Source organism: Etheostoma spectabile, chromosome 16 (assembly GCF_008692095.1).
Source record: "Etheostoma spectabile isolate EspeVRDwgs_2016 chromosome 16, UIUC_Espe_1.0, whole genome shotgun sequence".
NCBI lineage: Eukaryota > Metazoa > Chordata > Actinopteri > Perciformes > Percidae > Etheostoma > Etheostoma spectabile.
This window is the reverse complement of record NC_045748.1, coordinates 10,956,287-10,976,562: the sequence shown is the minus strand read 5'-3', so window position 1 is coordinate 10,976,562 and position 20,276 is coordinate 10,956,287. Positions and strand designations below refer to the sequence as shown.

The 20,276-nt window shown below is 41.8% G+C and overlaps 1 protein-coding gene across 3 annotated transcripts in view; it reads right to left on the bottom strand.

Annotated features, from left to right (window-relative positions):
- pde8b (phosphodiesterase 8B) overlaps positions 1–20,276 on the bottom strand; it is a 77,914-nt gene that overhangs the window by 47,164 nt on the left and 10,474 nt on the right. For 2 of the 3 annotated variants that reach the window (XM_032539367.1, XM_032539366.1), the window contains exons 2-3: positions 12,913–12,969; positions 2,083–2,273 (exon numbers count right to left, since the gene is read on the bottom strand). In XM_032539367.1, coding sequence (XP_032395258.1) covers positions 2,083–2,273; positions 12,913–12,969 — 248 coding nt within the window. Of the gene's footprint in view, positions 1–2,082; positions 2,274–12,912; positions 12,970–13,099; positions 13,475–20,276 lie in introns of those variants that run through there. The other variant, XM_032539369.1, reaches the window with a different exon arrangement.

Genomic DNA, 20,276 nt, shown 5'->3' with positions numbered 1-20,276 from the left:
TGTGAGATCCAGTGTCCACAGCTTCTTCTTCTTCTTCTTCTTAAAGCAAAACACTGACCTGAGCAGTTACCAGACTCAGAGTGCAGTTTCAGGTTGCAGATGTCTGTGGTGCTCTCAGTGAACACCAGATGGCACCAACAAGCCCTCGACAGCTGCGTCCCAAAGCTATATACAGCAGAACTACTTTAGACAGACTAAACTCTGGACATTCTTGTATTTAACTGGTTTTAGGTACAACCCACATAATTTAACCATTGATTGTTTTGTGATTGAATTGAAGAATTACATGATAGGTGTTACTGGTAATGATCTGACCCTTTTGGCAGATGAAGCCAATATAAAACTCTTTATTTAATATCAAACAGGTTGGTCTGAAAACAGCAATAGTAAAGAAACCAGATTACTGTGCCAGTTCAAGTTCTTTAAGAAATCACAGTACAATGTGGTACTTAAATAGTAGACATATTGGGAAATATGTTTTCCTGCTGAGAAATCAAAAGATTAATGTCGCTCTGTGTCTGTAGAGTAAATGTAAAGCTACAGCCAGCAGTTGGTTAGCTTAGCTTAGCTTAACATAGAGACTGGAAACAGGTAGCCCGGCTCTGTCCAAGGGCAACAAAATCAACAGACCAGCACCTCTAACTAACACACAACAAACTAGAAGGGCACTCAAGAGCGCATATCTTAATAATGTGTACATCTGTCACATGATTCATATCTGTTGCAAAATGTAATGGGTTCATTCTTGGCCCATTCAACAAATTTACCAAAGTTTCATTAAATTGTGGCACTATGTTTTCCAAAATCCTGAAGAACAAATAAATAAAAAACTAACTGAAAATCCGTCCACATGATACAAGCCTTACGTGATCGTCAAAGTGCTCCCACCACTCCTCCACACAGTTGCTAGTAGCCAAGGAGGACACGGAAGATGATGGACTCTTCAGAAGAGGTAATTATCTTCACTCGAGTTTCTGTGCGGGAAAGTCACCGGACGACACAATCTTCTGAACATAGTCATACTGAGAAATCCATAAAGAGGTGTGTGGAGCTGAGTTACGCACTAAAGTTTTAAGCAGAGACGGTTTCAAACCAAGACTCCCCAACTCAGAGTAGTTTCCTGTATCTGGGTCACATGGGCTCTAACACAGCCAGGCCTCTTCAGGAGACTAGCCGCAGGTCCTGAGTGTATTGATTCCAACGGGAGAAGGGAATGCGAATACGTGGGCAGCTTTGGCTCAGTGGTAGAGCGATTGCCTGCCAATTGGAAGGTTGGTGGTTCGATCCCTGGCCCTGCAGTCCCACGTTGAAATCAAGACTCACTTGGGCAAGACACTGAACCCTGAATTGCCCCTGGTGCTGCCCATCAAAGTGTGAATGTGTGTGAGTGTTGATCTGATGAGCAGGTGGCACCTTGTATGGCAGCCTTGGCCACAGTGTATGAATGTGTGTGAATGGTGAATGTATCCTGTATGATGTAAAAGCGCTTTGAGTAGTCGTTAAGATTAGAAAAGCGCTATATAAATACATCACACTTACAGATTATGAGTGATTCTTTTGCCCCATAGTTACAAAAGTAGATATTGGACCCATTGTTCACAAGCCACATATCTCCAAAACATTTTGATCCTTGAAAATTGCATTTTTCAGACGAGATCATCAGAAGAAAAGTTTCTTTGTGTAAGACCTGTTTTTGTCTCAGGACCAAACTCTCGTGAGATCTGGCAACACAGAGAAGCTAACGTCAACTAAGGTTCGTGAACACCCGTACAAAACTAATCTCTGTCATGCTAAATATGTTTTTTAGCCGTTTATATATCTAACGTTAGCAAACCAAAATATAAAAAAAATCATACAAATATATCCGTGAGGTTCACTACACTTTCAAATAAGGCCATGCCTCTTTAGTAGACAGGAAGTGTGTGTCGTTTCATACCAGTGGCGCTGCTCAAAATGCAATATCTTTAATAAAGAGGATCTTTGCTTTAAGCAACCTTTGTCAGAGGAGACAGTCTGCATCAAAGACGAAACAAGAAACAACCACACAGAAGCAGCGACAGCAGACACACAGGTGAGGCTCACCTGCATACAACTTCGGGGTCAAAGTAGCGCGAGTGCCGTCCATCAATGACTATGATCTCGTGGTGCTTGTCCAGGAAACACTCGACGGCAGACTCGGGCGTCCGTGCGATGGTACACCTGAAGCCAGCACGTTCGCAGGCCCACCAGAAGGCATCGCTCTGGCTGTCCTCCTTGGCGAACACCAGCAGGACCTGAGGAGACAAGGAAGGAATGGACGCCTGGGTGAGATAGTGCTGCTACCACGGTGATAATTATAGGATATCTGTGTTAGTAGGTCCCAACGACATTTACTACTCAGACAGGACATTCTCCAGAGCAGCAGACATCCAAGAATCAGACTTCAGCTGTAATATACACTTCTGACACCAAGGCTCCAGTCCTACTAGGGTTACTGACATTTACGGGCCTGAATAATACCGTAACTGCTCCATGTGCCAAACCTTTAAGACCTAAAAGATTTGTGATTGGATTGACAGCAAGAGATGTTTAACCCTTAAATACCCACCTCCCTTATGAGAGTAGACTATTTTTTAACATTAGCGAGACTCCATACTTTTAAGGTCAGAGTTATACTTTGTGGGGCATTGTATCTGGAACATTTTTACAACAGGGTGTAGATTTTGAAGACAACCAGAATGACAAAGAAAAAATCCAATACTTTTGATAGTGTGGATCAGTGTGCAAAATTAACTTTTTTCCCACTGGCCACATGGCTAGTTAATGATGATCTGCCACTCAATAGATTACTATTGTTTGAAGCAAATGAAGCAAATCTACTGGCCACTTGCATATTTTAGCAGCATTTGGCTGGTGGATGGTGCTAATTTGGTGTGGATTAGATTGATGGATGCATGAAAACCACAAGCATTTTGATTATATATCATATTAAGAACTTATCAGATGTGTCAAAATGTTAAAAATGAATGGTCATGAATCCAAATAACTTTTTTTAAACAAATATCAAAACCAGAGAAAAATGAGTGCTGGTGAAGAAAAGAAATCCCACCAGCAAAGTGGTTAGCTTTGTTGTCTCACAGCAAGACTGTTTTTTTTGTTTTTGTTTTTGTTAACAAGTTTTGTTCTTGAAAACAATATTTATAGGACAAAACCACACTCTACTTTTCCTCCAATCCACTGACCCTCTTTTTCACCCTCTGGACATATGGTCGTATGAAGCATCATAGTGAACATTATGTCTTCTCCTTGTGAATTATTCCTTCAAAATAAACTGAGCGGCACGTAATCACAACTGAGAGCTCTGTTTCACACCAACAGACATGAAGCCTGCAGAGAGTGGACTCATGTTTTTGATCCCACACTGTGTTTTGACCACAAACACACCCGCCACCTTTGGTACAGTGGTGAGGAATAGCAACACTGTAAGAGACAAATACTGTCACACACACACACACACACACACACACACACACACACACACACACACACACACACACACACACACACACACACACACACACACACACACACACACACACACACACACACATTCTTCTGTTGGTTCAACAGTACTCAACGCTGCCTCACAGCAGCATCTCCTCCTGCCTCCCTCTAAAGACAACAAAGGATAGAGTGACATAGGTAGTGTATGGAGGTGCAGCAGAGAGAGAGAGAGAGAGAGAGAGAGAGAGAGAGAATAAGTGAGCAGGTGCAAGAAGTAGACTCCCCACACTTCTTGTTTTCATTTGACTAAAATGGAATGAGTCTCTGTCTGTCTGTCCTTCAATTTTCTCGACAACCGTTCATCCGATTGACTTCACACTAATTATTATTATTATTAAGGACCAATGGGAATGCAGTGTTGATTGGGAGCTTGAGATCTATGAGACATATTATTGATAGTGTGTTATATACACACTATGTAGTGTACGAAGAGGGGATTTTTTTATTAATCGTTTCACTGCTGAACGGCATGCTGGGTACAGCTCACTCTCCGTCGCTCACTACAGTAAATTTAGAGCAGATGAAGAATGAGAGACCGGAGATGTTACATTGCAGCAAATTCAAAAAATTCCAGCGTCAGTGATGCATTGTTTTCAGAATGAGCGCTTTTGTTCCCTGAAAAAGCCTGGTCCCAAACAGCTAGCGGTTCACAAATGATACGTATATTCTAGCTTTGCTAGGGGACGCAACCATGTCATTGCAGGTGTGTTGCTCGGGGCCCGAGGAAGCGCAGTGCCGAGTGGAAGCTGTTTGGAAGAGCAGCTCTCGAGAAATGTGCAAACAGCAAACCACAGGCCAGGTAATCGACCCGTTCTAAACAGGCACGTCTTGATCGGGGGAACAATTTTAAAATCAGGGAGACAGTGTTTCTATCTATGAAGTCTTCCTCACTTGGGGACTGGAATATAGAAAAGAACAGGTGAGAACGGCAGAAAAAGATGTAAAAGAAGAAGAGGACAGAGGGAGAAAATAAGCTCGTATTGGTGAGTGGTTGTGAAAGTCCACAGTCTTTGATCCTGTGATGGCTTGTGTAACCATGGCACTGCTTTGTGTAACCATGGTGCTAACATGTGAAATTCCACACAAACAGCAGCCAGTCGACCCCGGGACGACGCCGGCTGCACAGATCTCTGACCTGCCACCCAAATAAGTCACCAGCAATGAGCCTGTTAGGAGGCGCTGTTTGTCTTAATGCCCCAACTGATGTGCCAACCCGGTCTCACGCCAATTTGTGAAATGGCCGTGTTATTTTGATTTATTGATTCGTGTACAGGTCATGATTTTCTAGTTTTTTTCGTGTAAAGGTCACGATTTTCGAACGTGACCTTCTCACAAACTGTCATGACACTGGGCTGCCCTGGGGGACACAACACTGGGGAAATGAAACGCCACACGCAGGACGGTGACAACAACTCGTGCCGGGACGCCACACGGCGGAGACAACCACAGGACGGACCACCACACGCAGCATGCAATCCCAAGACGCAGGTCTCTGTGACACGCAACAACGGGGAAATAAAACGCCACAACAATGGGACGGTTGTGGTTAGGAAGACAATAATGCGGAAAGAAACTGCAACACGCGGGACAAGTCCCCGGTCTCCGGGGTGAACGTCCTGTGTTGTTTGACTCATCCACCACTCCGACCAACTGCCCTGTGCAGATTTTCGGCTTTTCAATACTACTCGCTACCGTTATCGTTCTGTGATTACGAAATGGGCTTCCCATTGAAATACATTACATCAAAATTTGTAATCAACACACGAAAACAATGACAATAATGTGACCTGTACACAAAACAATAGATTAAATAACGTGACCATTTCACAAACTGCCATGACACTGGACCTGGATGTGCACACAGACAAACACATTTAAAAACATGGCTGCACTCCATCACACCGCTATCTCGTCTGTCTTAGACACACACATCCCTGGATATGTAACTCATTGTTGATGATACACAAATCAATGTATGTTTACAAAATTACCTGAAACAAATACATCATTTTAACTTACAATACCATTTTAAAGTTTGGAATCCTCTGCAAGAAACTCTTGATTGTGTCCAGTCAGCTGTTTGAAAGAAATACTCTATAATGCTCAATCTTCTTTGATGCTTTCAAGGTGCAGATAGTCCTCTTTACAAATAGATGTAATTTTGTTTTGTTCATAGAGAACAAAACGCTGTACAATGGTTCACCCAGACTGACAATGAAAAGGGCAGAACGAGACAAAGATCCCTCTGAGCAATGACTGAATGAGAAGAGAAGAAATCATCAGTCATTGGTTAAAGAAACTGGAAGCTTAGCATCAAAATGTGTGCAGGATTAAATGGGAACCACTTCCTGTTTCAGTGTCAAGTGCACAATGATGCCGGTGATAACAGGCAGGAACTAACAGGCAATGTGTTCAACGTGTTCAATGTGTCAAACTTCAACAGAAATATTTGGGTAAAGGTCTTTGGAGGTAGAAATAGTTCCAACAGTATTCTCCCGTCATGCATCGTGTAATTCTTCTTCTTTTGGAGCCAAAACTATTTCAAATGGAAATAATACACTTGATCCCTGAATACTACTGTTCCTTTTCTCTGTTAAAATTGCCATTATTGAAGAAAAGATATTAATGTAACAGGTGATTTAAAATTTTTGTGTACATGTATTTAGCTGCACAGACAACACAGTCACTTATTGGCTTTAGGCTGTGTATTAAAACACGAAGCTAGTTGGCACAGGGACTTCTCCCTGAGTGCTGCTGCAAGCTCACTCACATTTATAGAGTTCAGAGGTTAATCCGCCCTGTTTGTACACTGGAGCCAGATGCCATCTGACGTCGGGAGATTCCCAAACACATAGGGGCGTCACTTGGGCTAACTGGCTTTGAACATTTCATCTGAGGGAGCGTAACAGAGTCAGAGCGTGTCAGACTTTATAACGGAGGAGATCCTGTGTCAGGATTTAGGTTTTCATGTTGTCGTGTATACGAATATGAATAAAATGGGTGAAAAGTGTGAATTTAATTTATATACAGTAATCCACCTGTCAATACACTGTTCTGTTGTGAAAGAACTTTGGAATAATTTTGAAACATATATTTTAACTCAAGGTCCAAAAGGTGTAATTGAAAAAAGTAAATAAATCAGCAGCCATTTTGATAACTGATTAATTTTTTACCATTTGTGACTTTTTTACCAATATCAGCAACCTTACCATCAAAGGAGCCTTTTTTGGCAAAAAAAACAAAACAAAAATCAAATCTGTCTGGAGCCTCTAAACTCTTTAAAGCCTTCCATTTTGGGAAGATTTTATTATTATTATTATTTTGATTATTATTATTATTATTATTATTATTATTATTATTATTATTATTATTATTTCAAATCTTCCGTTTGGGGAGAAACCTCGGACAGACCCAGCGTCTTGGTGGGTGGTTGTCTGACGGTGCAGCTTGGGGGTACAATGACTAGAAATAATAGTAGTAGTAATAATAGTAAATAATGTAGTAGTTCATGCCATAGCAGGGCACTGCAGGGCATTACAGGGTGGAGCAGGACGTAGCAGGGTGTAGCGGGGCACTGCAGGGCGTAGCGGGGAATAGTGGGGCACTGCAGGGCGTAACAAGGCATAGCGGGGTACTGCAGGGCATGACAGGGCATAGCAGGGCGTAACAGGGCACTGCTGGGCGTAGCAGGGCATAGCGGGGTGCAGCAAGGCACTGCAGGGCGTAACAGGGCATAGCGGGGTGCAGCAAGGCACTGCAGGGCGTACCAGGGCGTAGCAGGGCATAGCGTGGCGTAGCGGGGCACTGCAGGGCGTACCAGGGCATAGCATTGCGTAGCTGGCACGGCAGGGCGTGCCAGCGTAGCAGGCATAGCGTGGCAAGCGGGCACTGCAGGGCGTAGCAGATGGCGTAGCGTGGCATAGCTGTGGCGAGCGGGGCACTGCTGGTCGGGCAGAGCGTGCAGCGTGGCACGCCTCGTACAGGTCATAGCGTGCGTAGCGGGCCACTGCAGGGCTAGCAGGCATATCGTTCTAGCGGGGCACTGCAGGCGTACCAGGGGCATAGAGGGGTGCGCAAGGCTTGCAGGGCGTACCAGGGCATAGCAGGGCATAGCGTGGCGTAGCTGGGCACTGCAGGGCGTGCCAGGGCGTAGCAGGGCATAGCGTGGCGTAGCGGGGCACTGCGGGCGTAGCAGGGCATAGCGTGGCGTAGCGGGGCACTGTTGGGCGTAGCAGGGCATAGCGGGGTGTAGCAAGGCACTGCAGGGCGTACAAGGGCATAGAAGGCGTAGCGGAGCACTGCTGGGCGATGCAGGGCGTAGCAAGGCATAATCCATCCATTCATTAAATTCCCTTTTTTAACTCCAATATTTTTCCTTTTTTTAATGTGGAATCCATTTCTATTTCAATCCATTTCATTTCCATTCCACATCATGCCATTTTAAAATTTTCTTTTCTTTTTATTCAGAATATATTTTCACAATTAAAGAATGCAAGAATAATTTACAACGATGGTAGCTTATAAAATAAAATTTAAAAAGAAACTAACATCCAACGCCGCAGGTTGCAGACCCCTGATCTAGAAGATAATCTAAAAGTTGATTGCTAATGAAAATAATCATTAGTTGCAGCGCTATATCAAACCTCAGTGAAAGCTAGAGAGTGGACCTGGAGTTAAGATTATTTTGTCAAGTCCAAGAATGAACTTTAAATCTAAAATATTTTATAAAGGTCCAGATGAGTTTTGCTACACTCATACGTTATCATACTGTACAGGTTATAAATCAAACCCGTCATCACCCAATCCTCCTTTGGATCGGCAGACCATTGCAGGATTTTGGATATAAAGTATTCATGGATTTAGTACATTGTTGGACTGCCAGAATGCTTTGAAGTTGTTAACTCTGCTGTGCATTGTATCTGGATTACTTTTAAGACATATCATTCTTTTATAAAATAACCCCAATAACACCAAAAATGAGACTTTAGGCTGCATCGACGGATTATTTTTTAATTTCAATTCTGATTATTTTCCCCGGAAAACCCAAACACGGGAACCAGAAATTAAAAATATTTTTGCCAATTACTGTTCAGTTGCTCTGCTTATCAATTAATTGACTAATAGTTTCATGTTCATATTCATGTAACCTTTCTACATAGTATTTGCATCCTGCAGGAAAAACAGTGGATCCTAAAAAGGTTAAAGTCACAGAATGACCAAACCTTTAGATTTATTTACAATTCATGAACTCATCAGCTACACTGACGTGAAATTTAATAACACACAACATGTGAGTTACTTTACCTTCACTTATCTGTGCAATGAGTGAAACACATGAATCATCAGATAAGCTGAAGGAGGAAGTATCTGGAGAGCTTGAAACTCTCCAGGGCTGTGAGGCAGTAACAGTAAATGTCAAGGAAAACTCACTATATATAACTCTCTCCTGTGGAGCATTTTATCTCTCTCTTTTCATCTCTCCGTTCCATTGGAAGAAGTGAAGCAGGAGAGCAGGCGGGTAAGGTCATGGATCCGGCAGAAGGCTGGAGGTACAACTTTAAGAGAGCTGTTTAAAGGTTTTATGGGGCATGAGACAAGGTCCTAGAAGGCTTTTTTAATGAAGACTCTGGTCCCTCTGACTGCCTGTACGCTGCCACATATTCCTGCTGCGATGTTATTTGGCAGGGTGGATAAGGAGAAGGAGAAGGGTTGAAGGGATAGAGTAGGATACTGAACATGAGTGGCATGCCAGGCCTCTCACATCACTGCGCTGGAGTTGGAACGGAGCTGAACTCAGAAACGCCTGGAGATCGGTCAAACCAGCACAGCTCTATCCCAAATAAAACCGAAGTAGTGCTGCACGATATGAGGAAAATATGTAATGGCGATTATTTTTGACTGATATTGCAACTGCGATATGATTCACTATATTGGAGGGAATGATTATTACGAAATATTAAAAAAAATAGTTAATTTAAGATCTGTACAAAACAAAGGTTTTTTCTTAGGATACAACTAGTAGGCCGGGACGTCTCTGCAGCTGCACAGTGTTGGGAAGGATACGTTCAAAACGTATTCTGTTACATAATACAGAATACATGCCTAAAATTGTAATTTGTATCGTATTCTTTTATGGTACTCAATCTGAATAACATATTCTGAATATTCGGATTACTTTCACATGGAGTTGCATTTTATTGTTTTAAGTGTAGGAATGTGGGCATTAAATACTGCTTAATAAACATGCCTATTCTGGTGTTTTCTTCTGTTCCAACTGGCTGAATGTGTTGATGAACAAGTAGATTTTTGTATTTGTAGTCTTGAGCTGCATAGCCTAGTACAAAAATCTATCCGCATTCTTGCTGCCACAAGCTAATTTTAGCCCCAACAGCTCTGGGGCTAGTAAATCAGCACATAGGGGAATGAAAGGCCGCATGTCAACTAAGCAGGTACCTGATACAACTAAAAATGTATAAAAAAAGCAAGGTGACCAGTAAGACTACAGCAGTCGACTACCCTTGGCTAACTAAAAAAATTAACTTACTTTAAAATGCTTCAGGTTGGAGGTTAGTTATGGAGTATGGAGTACTTATGATGCTGGAAGGAAGTTGGTTGCTGGCAGGCAGAGGTTGCATTGCACAGTTATATTTCATTCTCCCTGTTCTTTCTTCAATGTGAAATGCTGTTTGAATTTCCAAAATAGAAATGCATTCCTGCCCTGGCTCTGTACCTGGAATACAGCTACTTATAATTTGTATTCTGAATACGTAACACCAGTACATAAAGTATATTCAGTTACTCCCCAACACTGGCTGCACATTACTTCATTTAGAATGGTTTGACACTTATTTTGTAAAGGTAGGAATCACACAAGGCCTCACGATACGATATCATCACGATAGTTTAGTCACCTGATGATATGATTGCGATTTGATACATAATGCATACTGTGATATATGGCAGTGCATCACCTTTATTCCAACTTCTTTCCAAATTGTCCTAATTTCAAATGAAAACTTTGGCAACCTCTGTTTCATCTAAAAAGATACATTTCTCTGTTTGATCATCTCACTTCAATTTTACTGCTGCAAAATGGGATTTCCAAGCTGAAAAACTGACAAACACATATAATAAAAGATCGATACTTGGCGTTTGTGTATCAATACAGTATTGCCACAAAACATATTGCAATACTAAGCTGTATTGGGGTGGCAGTAGCTCAGTCCGTTGGGTCGGGAACTAGAGTGGTGTCGGTTCAAGTCCCCGTACGGACCAAAGTACGGAGTGTGGATCGGTAGCTGGAGAGATGCCACTTCACCTCCTGGGCCCTGCCAGGTGCCCTTGAGCAAGACACTGTACCCCCCCAACCTCTCAGGGCGCTGGTCCAGCTGGCAGCCCACTCACTCTGACATCTCTCCATTTGTGCATGTACAGGTCTGAGCATGTGTGTAGTAATTACTAACAAACAGAGTGTAAAATTGGGATTTCCCCACTGGGGATCATTAAATTATCGACTATTTTCCCCTCCCCTAATATTTTGCCTTTAACAAATATTGCGTGCCCCCTTGCAATATTGCGCCCTAATTAAAGTAGCTGATTAATGAGATGGGAAATGGCAGAACAGAGGAATGCGTTGTTGTTTCTGCACGTCAAGCAGCTGATGACCTCCAGGAACTTACATAAGGATAAATCTGACTAGCACATGGCCTAATCCTTAACCAAAGGATGAGTGCAGACAATCCCCGCATCAGCCCTACCTAACCTGAACAACAAGACCCTGAGAGGCGAGATCCCAGCAGGACAGACGCCACAGCGTGTAAACAAGCTGTCTGTAGGCAACAAATACAATATCCTCTCAAAGCCATGGATCTAAAGTTAATGAAAGTATGCTTAGCTCAGCAAAACAGCCATATAGTGCAATAGGGTTTATACTGTCAATTTCAGTTTTGGGCCATTTTCCAATCTTCAGATTCAAATCCATTTTCATTGGAATTATCCAATATTGGGTCTTAAAATACAGAATGGATCTCTGGATCTCTGGAACTAGATGACCTAAAGATTTTATTGTGTTGAATATGAATGTTAAATAAAAAGTGCATTAATTAATGCTTTGGGCTCAATTCTTAAAGTGCTCATTTCATGCTCATTTTAAGGTTCATAATTATATTTAGACGTTGAACCAAAATAGGTTTACATGGTTTAATTTTGTAAAAACTCCATATTTTTGTTGTACTACACATTGCTGTAGCTCCTCTTTCCCCCCTGTATGTTGAGCTCTCTGTTTTAGCCACAGAGTGAGGCATCGCAGGTCAGAGGGAACCTTGTACAATTGTACAGAGTAAACTCTTTCATATACAAGGAAAATAGGTTTTGCAACTGAAATATCCCAAAATCGACATTAAGTCAATCAGAATCAGTAGCAATACCCAGCGCTAGTATTTATACATTTTAATTCACGAAACAAACTAGAGGAGATATTCTTCAAAGCATAGGGTCACTGTTTTTCAGGAATATTTTGTACTTAAAGACTAACTTTAGGAGATATCCTCTCTGATTTAGCCACACATAAACATTTCAACCAACTAATACATTTTTGTCCGGCATCACTTATACTGGAATCCCACTATGAAAGGATCTCTTCAAACCTGTTTCAGTTTATATATGGGCACCTTTCCTTTAAGTTTGTATTATTAACTTATGTAAATATCATCATGCAATACAAGATAGGAGGTAACTTACCAATAAAAAGTTAGAAAATGTGACTGGGTTTCCTGGTGGAAAGCTCATATTTCCCAATGTGACCCAAACATAGCACAGGAGTACAAACAGTCTAATTGGTGACTCCCTTGTTTAAATGGCAAAGTGAATGTAACTAAGTCCTGTATAAACAACTGGAGATTTAAAAGTAGGAGAGTTGCACTGATAACACTTTCATATCCTATTTCCATTCAAATGTTGGGGATTGTGTTATTGCTATAGCTGCATGTTGAGTGCTACCTTTCTATTGAGCTGAAGAAAACATAACAAACTAAAACCATCATTATTACTCATGTAGAGCTGAAACATCATCAACAAGTCATTGATTGACAGAGAAATAATCGGCAACTCCTGTATATTGATAACTAATCAATTGTTCCGGTAATTGTTCTTGTTTCAATATTCTTAGACCAAAGACATTTAAAGACATTCACGGACATTTTGGCTGTGCAAAGTTGTAATGGAAATTTGATGTATTGTACACTAATAGATGAAAATATGTCAAGGAAACTCAACCTGGTCAAATGCAGTTTATCAAGCAATACAAAAAACACCTTCTGGTGTTTGAACATAAAGTCTCCCAAAACATGACAAAGGTCGTCTGTTTCTTACCTGAATGGGCTCCTGAGTCAGTCTCATAGGTCCGACACATTCTTCTGTAGATGAAACCTGCAAGCAAAAAAGATGAGACAAAGTGTGAATAGCTGTCACAAACCATACGCAACAACACATAACATACACAAAGCAAAAAAAACAAACACATAACACACACGACGCAAAACAAGCGGTGAACACTTACCATTTTACCTTTTTTTTTTTTCCTGCACGACCTGTCTGTCCTTTTTTGCACTTCACCACCTTTAATCTTCTCTCTTACCTCCCTCTTTGTTTTACGAGTCCATGCAGCAATAACACAAGTGTTTCCTTGTAATACAGAAACAGCCTCCTAATACAACAGCCATCTGGGTTCTTTAACACAGATTTTGTGATTGCCTTTTCTTACGATTTAGACGTAGCTATAAAACATGTAGTAGAGCGGTCCACTGCAAACCTCTTTGGAAGGTATTAGCAGCCACCTGCAAATTGAACTCTCAGGTTTACTTGCATAATCCCACTGCAGGAGCATCTGATCTGTATGCATGTACATGTAAGTGTTTTACGCTGCCTGCCTGGGCAGCTTCAGCCGGCCTCTTAACACCATGCTTTGAGCATATGCATGCGAACGCATGCTTACAGCACACTTCAAACCCCACAATGAATCAGCATTGTACAGTCTCATAGTAGACACCACTTGTTCTCTGTGTGTCATACCCAGGAATTAACCATCACGGCTATTTTAGAGTGAGTAAGATATATTTTTTTGTTAGAACATGTGGTTTTTGCGGCCGACGTGTTCGTAAACATGCACTCATAACCCAATGGGGAATTTTCAAGATTAACTTCTCCTTCCAGCTGAAGACAAACATCCGTGAGGAAAATCCACAAAAACAGAAAGAAAGGGGAGGAGGGATTTCAGGTAATTCTACTAGAGTCACAAGCTTCGTGATAACGCTTGCAACGCACAAACTACCTAAGCCGCTGCATGACTAAAGCAGTGAAGTAGACACGGGAGGGTGACTCAACCTAATGGCAGTAGTATTTGTCAGTGGTAATTAGGCTGAAAGGTGGACAGATTTTAACCCGCCAATAGCATGCATCTGGGTAACAGCCATCTACGTTGCTTGAATAGAGCAATATAATACTAAGAAATGGCAGCATATGTGAGCAATACTGTTGGAAAACAAAATGCACTCACCATTAGAGACAGATCAGGGTATTTAAAGTTGACTAAAACTGGTGATTGGCATTTAAAGTGATTTAACGTCCTTTTTTGTCTAGTGATCATGTTATTTTCTCTACCTTTCTAAGATTGAATAACTGTGGAAGCACATACATAAATCCCCCCCCACACACACACACACACAATTTGCAAAAAAAGGCTCTGCGGAGGAGGGTATGGCTAGTCCACATAGAATTCCAAGATGGGAAAAACGTTCTGTGGTTTATTTGCATTTTGACGCTAAACTCCACAGGAACTTGTTTTGGTGGAACATGCACATTCAAAAATTGTTTTAGTTGTGCGAGAAAAAACTCTGTTTGGACAGATAGTCTAGCTAGCTGTCTGGATTCACCCTGTAGAGGTCTGAGGAGCAGCTAAGCATAGTCCTAAGAAATCTACCAGGGTTTAAAATTCCAACACAAAGAAAGCAGAAGGGAACGGACATCGGCGAAAAGACATCCGGCTGAATTTCCTGCGGCACCGGAGCAATCCCGGAAGTGGAACGTTGTGGATATAGACTATATTATCATTACATTGGAGGACTTTTTGTCCATTTAAATATTTTGTTTTGCTCGGAGCAAAGAGCTACAGGAGCATTTATTACATTTATTTGCAGCTTATACTAGGTTGCGCTGCAGAAAATGTAGCGATTTGTGATAATGCTGAGGTCTAACGGAGTGAAGTAATGATGTTGAGAGTATTTCTAGCTAATTTCCCTCTCCAAAATCACTTGAACTATATATAATTCATATATATATGAATTATTTATTATTTCCAAATAGAGCTATTAATGTCATCTTTTAAAACATACTTTTTCTTTTTTCATATCGCAATATATATTGCAAGGAAAAAAATATATTGCAATGTCAGTTTTTTCCAATATTGTGCAGGCATAATGCCGATTTAGTAAGAGATGACCCAAGGGTGTCAATCTAGTAAACAATGACCCAGGAGAGTTGATCCAGTAAGAGATGACCCAAGGGAGTGCTGAACCAGAGAGCCATCAAGCCAGTAAGAGAGGAAAACCGCATCTAGGTGTTCAGTGTTGAAGACAAAAGACTTGAGAGATAAAAAGAAAAAGAGGGGGCTGAATCGTTGTTGAGTGCTTCAGTGACGAAAAGAAGCACAGATTTCCAAGATGTCAAAGCGGGGTTGAGGGTTGAGCTTCGTGAGAAAATGAGTACCTGTGTTTAACTTGAGGACGACACAGCCAGATGTAAAACAGAACAGGAAGAAAGCAGTGGAAATGGGGCCAATCCAGTAATTACTGCTAAAGGAACAGTTTGGAGAGACATCAGTCGGTGGAGTTAAGACAATGATGGAGGAAGTGTTGGGTGAAGCAGTAGGAAACCATCACTTTTTGGAGTGGGCGACAAAATCCTCATGGAAAGACAGGAAGGGGAAATAGGTGAAGGGAGATTTAGGAGTACACAGACAAAGGGACTTAGCCTGGTTGACACCAGACCCATTCTCAGTTGTAACTGAGAATGGGTCTGGGGCAGGTTCATTCACAGCGCATTTCCAAGCGTCACCAACGGACACCGCTCAAATGCCTCTGGGCGCAATTGGATAGTCCTCCAACCAATCAGACCAACGATCCGGGTGACGTAGCAGCGACAGTGGCATCAACGGGTAGCTGTGCTTCGGCGGCCGACATGTTGAATGTAAACAAAAAGCTGCTTGCCTTGAAAATTGGAAAAGGGCTTGAATGGGCTCTTTGTTCCGTGTAACACTTAACAATTTTCTAAGCACAAACGGACATTTGGAAAGACAGAATCATGTGTTAAAATATCAATTTCTTCATTTTTTTCTGCTTTGACAAATTCAAAAAATTGGACTTTTTTCAAATTTTCTGTTTTTATTCAGAGGATCAGAAATTTAGAAAATTACAAAATTGTGTCTGGGCTCCAATTATTCAATACTGCAATGATATTCTCTCCCTCGTTCCGCCTAGCTACGCCCCGCCCTGCCCCCCACTCCAGCACAGCACCTAGACCTGAAGACAGAATGAGAATGGAAGACGTGTTTGAAGTTTTTTGTATGGGCATCATTGAATAACCCATTATCTTATTACTGAAACCATCAGTTGCAAGGACCACTGTGACCCCAAAGTTCTCATTCTCAGTTTTTTATTTTGGTTTATGACCTGCATACTCGGGATAGTACGCATGAGGGTTAATCTGCCTCGCTGTGCCTTCTCTTCTCATTTCAGTGTACACTGGGGTCATCTTCCCTCCCCTAACCGGAACCCTGCCGCTCTCAGTAAACCGGTCGTCATCCATGCACAGAACCACTTGAGGCTGCCGCAGACGCGACAAGTTGATGTGTCCCTTCCCTTCCTATTCTTGCATAATCAAGCCTTTGTATGTTGCGCTCTGTGCAAAACTTGTACAATGACGAGATGCTTGCCCCCCTGTTCAGTCCAAACTTCGTCTGTAATAAGTTTTGCACTTGTCGTTTTGCAGCCTCCAGGTCCTTTACATCACAGACAGAGCCACATGAGAACTGAACACTGCCAAACCCCACCAGCGACTGTCTGCACCGACTGTCAGCACTACAATACTTACAGCTACAGTACATTCCAACTTCCATAGAACACAGCACGGATGTTTACATTCCAACGGCACCTGTATAAACCTTTTGTGATATATTACTAATATTACAGGGCCACTACAACTCAAAAGATTTGCAAAATCCCAGCTGTTTTACAGATTTTATAGGTCGAAACAGATTGATATTTGATAATATACATAATATATTTTTTTCTATTTTTGATTACAGTTTGGTATGTGTGAATGCACCAACAGGATTATGGTTTCATTCTGTTGTACAATGTTGTGAAATGACAATAAAGTAATTCTATTCCAATGGATGAGAAAGGTTTACTCATTAAAAACTTATTTTACTGTATAGCTGCAATGATTATGTCTTGGTACTACAGTTCCCATAATGAGGGCTCGAAACAGGAAGTATAATGTTGCCATAGAGTCAGTGGGATTTTTTGATTTTTTCAGATTTGTTCCTTTTTGGCAAATTGGCATCATTAAAAGTACACCAAATTAGCTTTTAGCAGCTCCTGTTTATAACGCACCCATGGATGTACAGACAAATATAACTGGATTACTTTAATACAGAAGTTAACTTGAAAACTGAAATTCCCGGGCAAGTTCCGCAGTCTTAAGGACGTTTATTTGAGATGGACATAAGAGAAAATGATATTCTTGGGCGTTTTCACCCTTGGCATTTTGTGTGCACATGTGAAAGGGACTCAGACCCCTCTGGAACTAACTGTACTCAGACCTCCTCTTGTGGAGGCCTGAGTTTGGTTTGCTTCAAGTCCGCATTGCGGTTCTCCTTAACTTTGAATTGTGCACACAACACACTTCAGGTTTGTTTCTCCTTTTGTCAATACATTTTAGCCCTGAGACCCCATCAGAGCTGAAGTGGACCAGAAAGAGAACTAAATCCTCTGTCAAGAAAAATGACAATGTGAATGCAAAAAAAATGAGTCCCATTTCTGTTGGCCCACTTTTTGGTCCTCTTTCGGAGGACTTTTGGTTCCTTTAAAGACGAGTAGATGTGAAAACACCCTGAGTGACAATGAATCAAAAAGTATATGCATCACGTCTGTGTGTTTGATTTGACTGAGCTGTGTGTGATAGCCAAAGGGCAAAATCAGCAGCCAAACTACAATGACTAACTTGCCATTGTTTTCAGAACACCAGCATGCACAATGCCTCGCGTCTTTCCCTCTGCCCCACCACTTTAACTCAGTTTGTAGAACCTCTGACTTGGATGTTCAACTAATTGCTAACTTTCTAAAGCTTTTCTTCCTTTGGACCTGCCATCCTCTTGGAGTCATTCCAGCTCATTCTATTGTTTTTGTGAAGCACTTAGTAACGTTGGCTTTGAAAGGTGCTGTATAAATAGTCCTCTAATTACTCACTGGGGCCCAGGTACAGTACGTCATGCCATTGCATATACTGTATACACATTAGAATACAGATTAAACATTGCTTTCATTGTGGAGCCCCGCTCCACCATTTCTTTGTAGTTTATTCTACAGAATGCGATTAACTCAACAAAGTTATATGTTTAAATGTATTCGTTTGAAGGTGTTTTCACTGTTTACAATGATGTTAGATTATAAAGATGACAACTGAGTTTACATTCTGGCTGGAGAACAGAAAGAGCCGTTTACACTTACAGGCCAATGTCTAATCATTTTTGAGTGAGTGACAAAGAGGAGTGTATTCCTCATCTTTCCTCATCAACTTGACCCTGTGTGGCTCTTACTTTGAACCTCAACAACTGTTTAAAAATCTGAACTTATACAGTAGGACGTCATTGTGGCTTTCAATGCGGGGGTTAAATCTTCTGATCCTGTGCATTAGGTCCCTTTGATCAGTATCCTGCACCATACTGAAATGTTATTTGATTTAATTTGTATAATGCCAGATACATACCGAGCAAACAGCTTTTATCATATTGTATAACTCATCATTGTTCGTAGCAGGCCATGGTGTTCACGGGAATCACAGTCCTTGCAACAGACCTAGACTTAGACTAGACCTCTCTTTATTGATCCTTTGGGTTTACTCCCGCAAGGAAATTGAATTTCCAGCAGTTTACAAGACATTTGAATGGAACAGAACAAGGCCTCGTCTGCACCCTGCTGCTGGCATCTTCCTTATTCTTTAGGCCTCTTTCCACAGCATGAAGTCACGTTAAGCTCATACTGATCAACTGATATTGTGAAGTGTGTAAACTTTGTCATGTGACAGGCTTCCTGGCTGCAACCTTTCAAACATGATGTTCAATAATAGCTCATTGTAGAGGACATTAGTATACATAGTGACAGCAGTAGATTAAATCCCTCTTTTTTATTATATTCTCTAACACTCACTGCTGACAATAAGTTAAAATTCTGTTACAAAGCTCTCGATCCACCGGTCAATTTTCGTTCCTACTCTCTAACCCTGACCCTAACCCTAACCCTATGGTCATGAAGACTGGGTTATGACCAAAAGAACTAGATCTCGGGTACAGGCGGCTGAAATGAGTTTTCTTAGAAGAGTGGCTGCCGTCACCCTTAAGTGGGATGCATGGTTTTGCAGTGGCTCCACGCAGAGCTCTCGCAGTACCCTACGTAAGTGGCCTGAAGTTTATACTTGTGCATTGGTGTGTGCATCAATCTCTTTAAGAGAGAAGCAGGGCCAGCGTGCGTGTGTGTGTGTGTGTGTGTGGGGAGTGTCTGGTAGAGTGAGCAAAAAAGTGGCGGCAATTAGCTTTCGGGAAGAGTACTCCAGAAAGTCATAGTGGGAGAAACAAAGTGTCTCCCCTGTGCTTTCCGGCCATGGTTGGGAATCTGTAACTGTAAAAGTTAACCCTCTACTTGATTTCAAGTTGTTTATGGAAATGGAGAACCCGGAAATAGTTCAAGTGGACCAATCAGAGTTGTTCGGTGTGCGTCGCTGTGACATGTAGTTAAATCTTTTGAGAAGTGTACGTCAGGCTACGGTGTAGGGTCCATACATATGTACGTACCAACAACCTCAACTTAACGCAGAAGAAATTGGCCTTTAGAGATGAGGCATCTGTGAAGATCTCAGAGTAGAGCCACTGCCCCTTTACGTCAAAAGAAGCCGGCTGAGGTGGATGCCAGAACCCCTGGGCGCCTCCCTAGGGAGGTGTTCAAGGCGTGTCTAGCTGGGAGGATGCCTGTCCCTGCGGCCCGATCCTGGATAATCAGATGACGATGGATGGATGGACGGACGGATGGCGCCAATCCGCTCCTTTACAGTGCTGCTAACACTTTCTACTCTGCTTTATAAGATAATGTACACTGATTGTGTTTAGCCTGCTAATCCACCAAAAGGGACCGACACTGCTCAAAGTTCCTCACAAAACATATAGGCCAATAAGCAGCAAGAAATTACACTACAAAAATGCTGAAGATTAGTTTGTGGTAATTTAGAAACAGTGTCTCAATTACAACATATAATTATCAGCATAAACATATCAGCTCCTCATCAGCATGTCAGCATTGTTATTGTGAGCATGTTAGCATGCAGATACTGACATTTAGCTCAACGCCCCGCTACAGCCATACATAACTCTTACTAATAACTTACTTCTATTGCACTTCTGGTTAGAC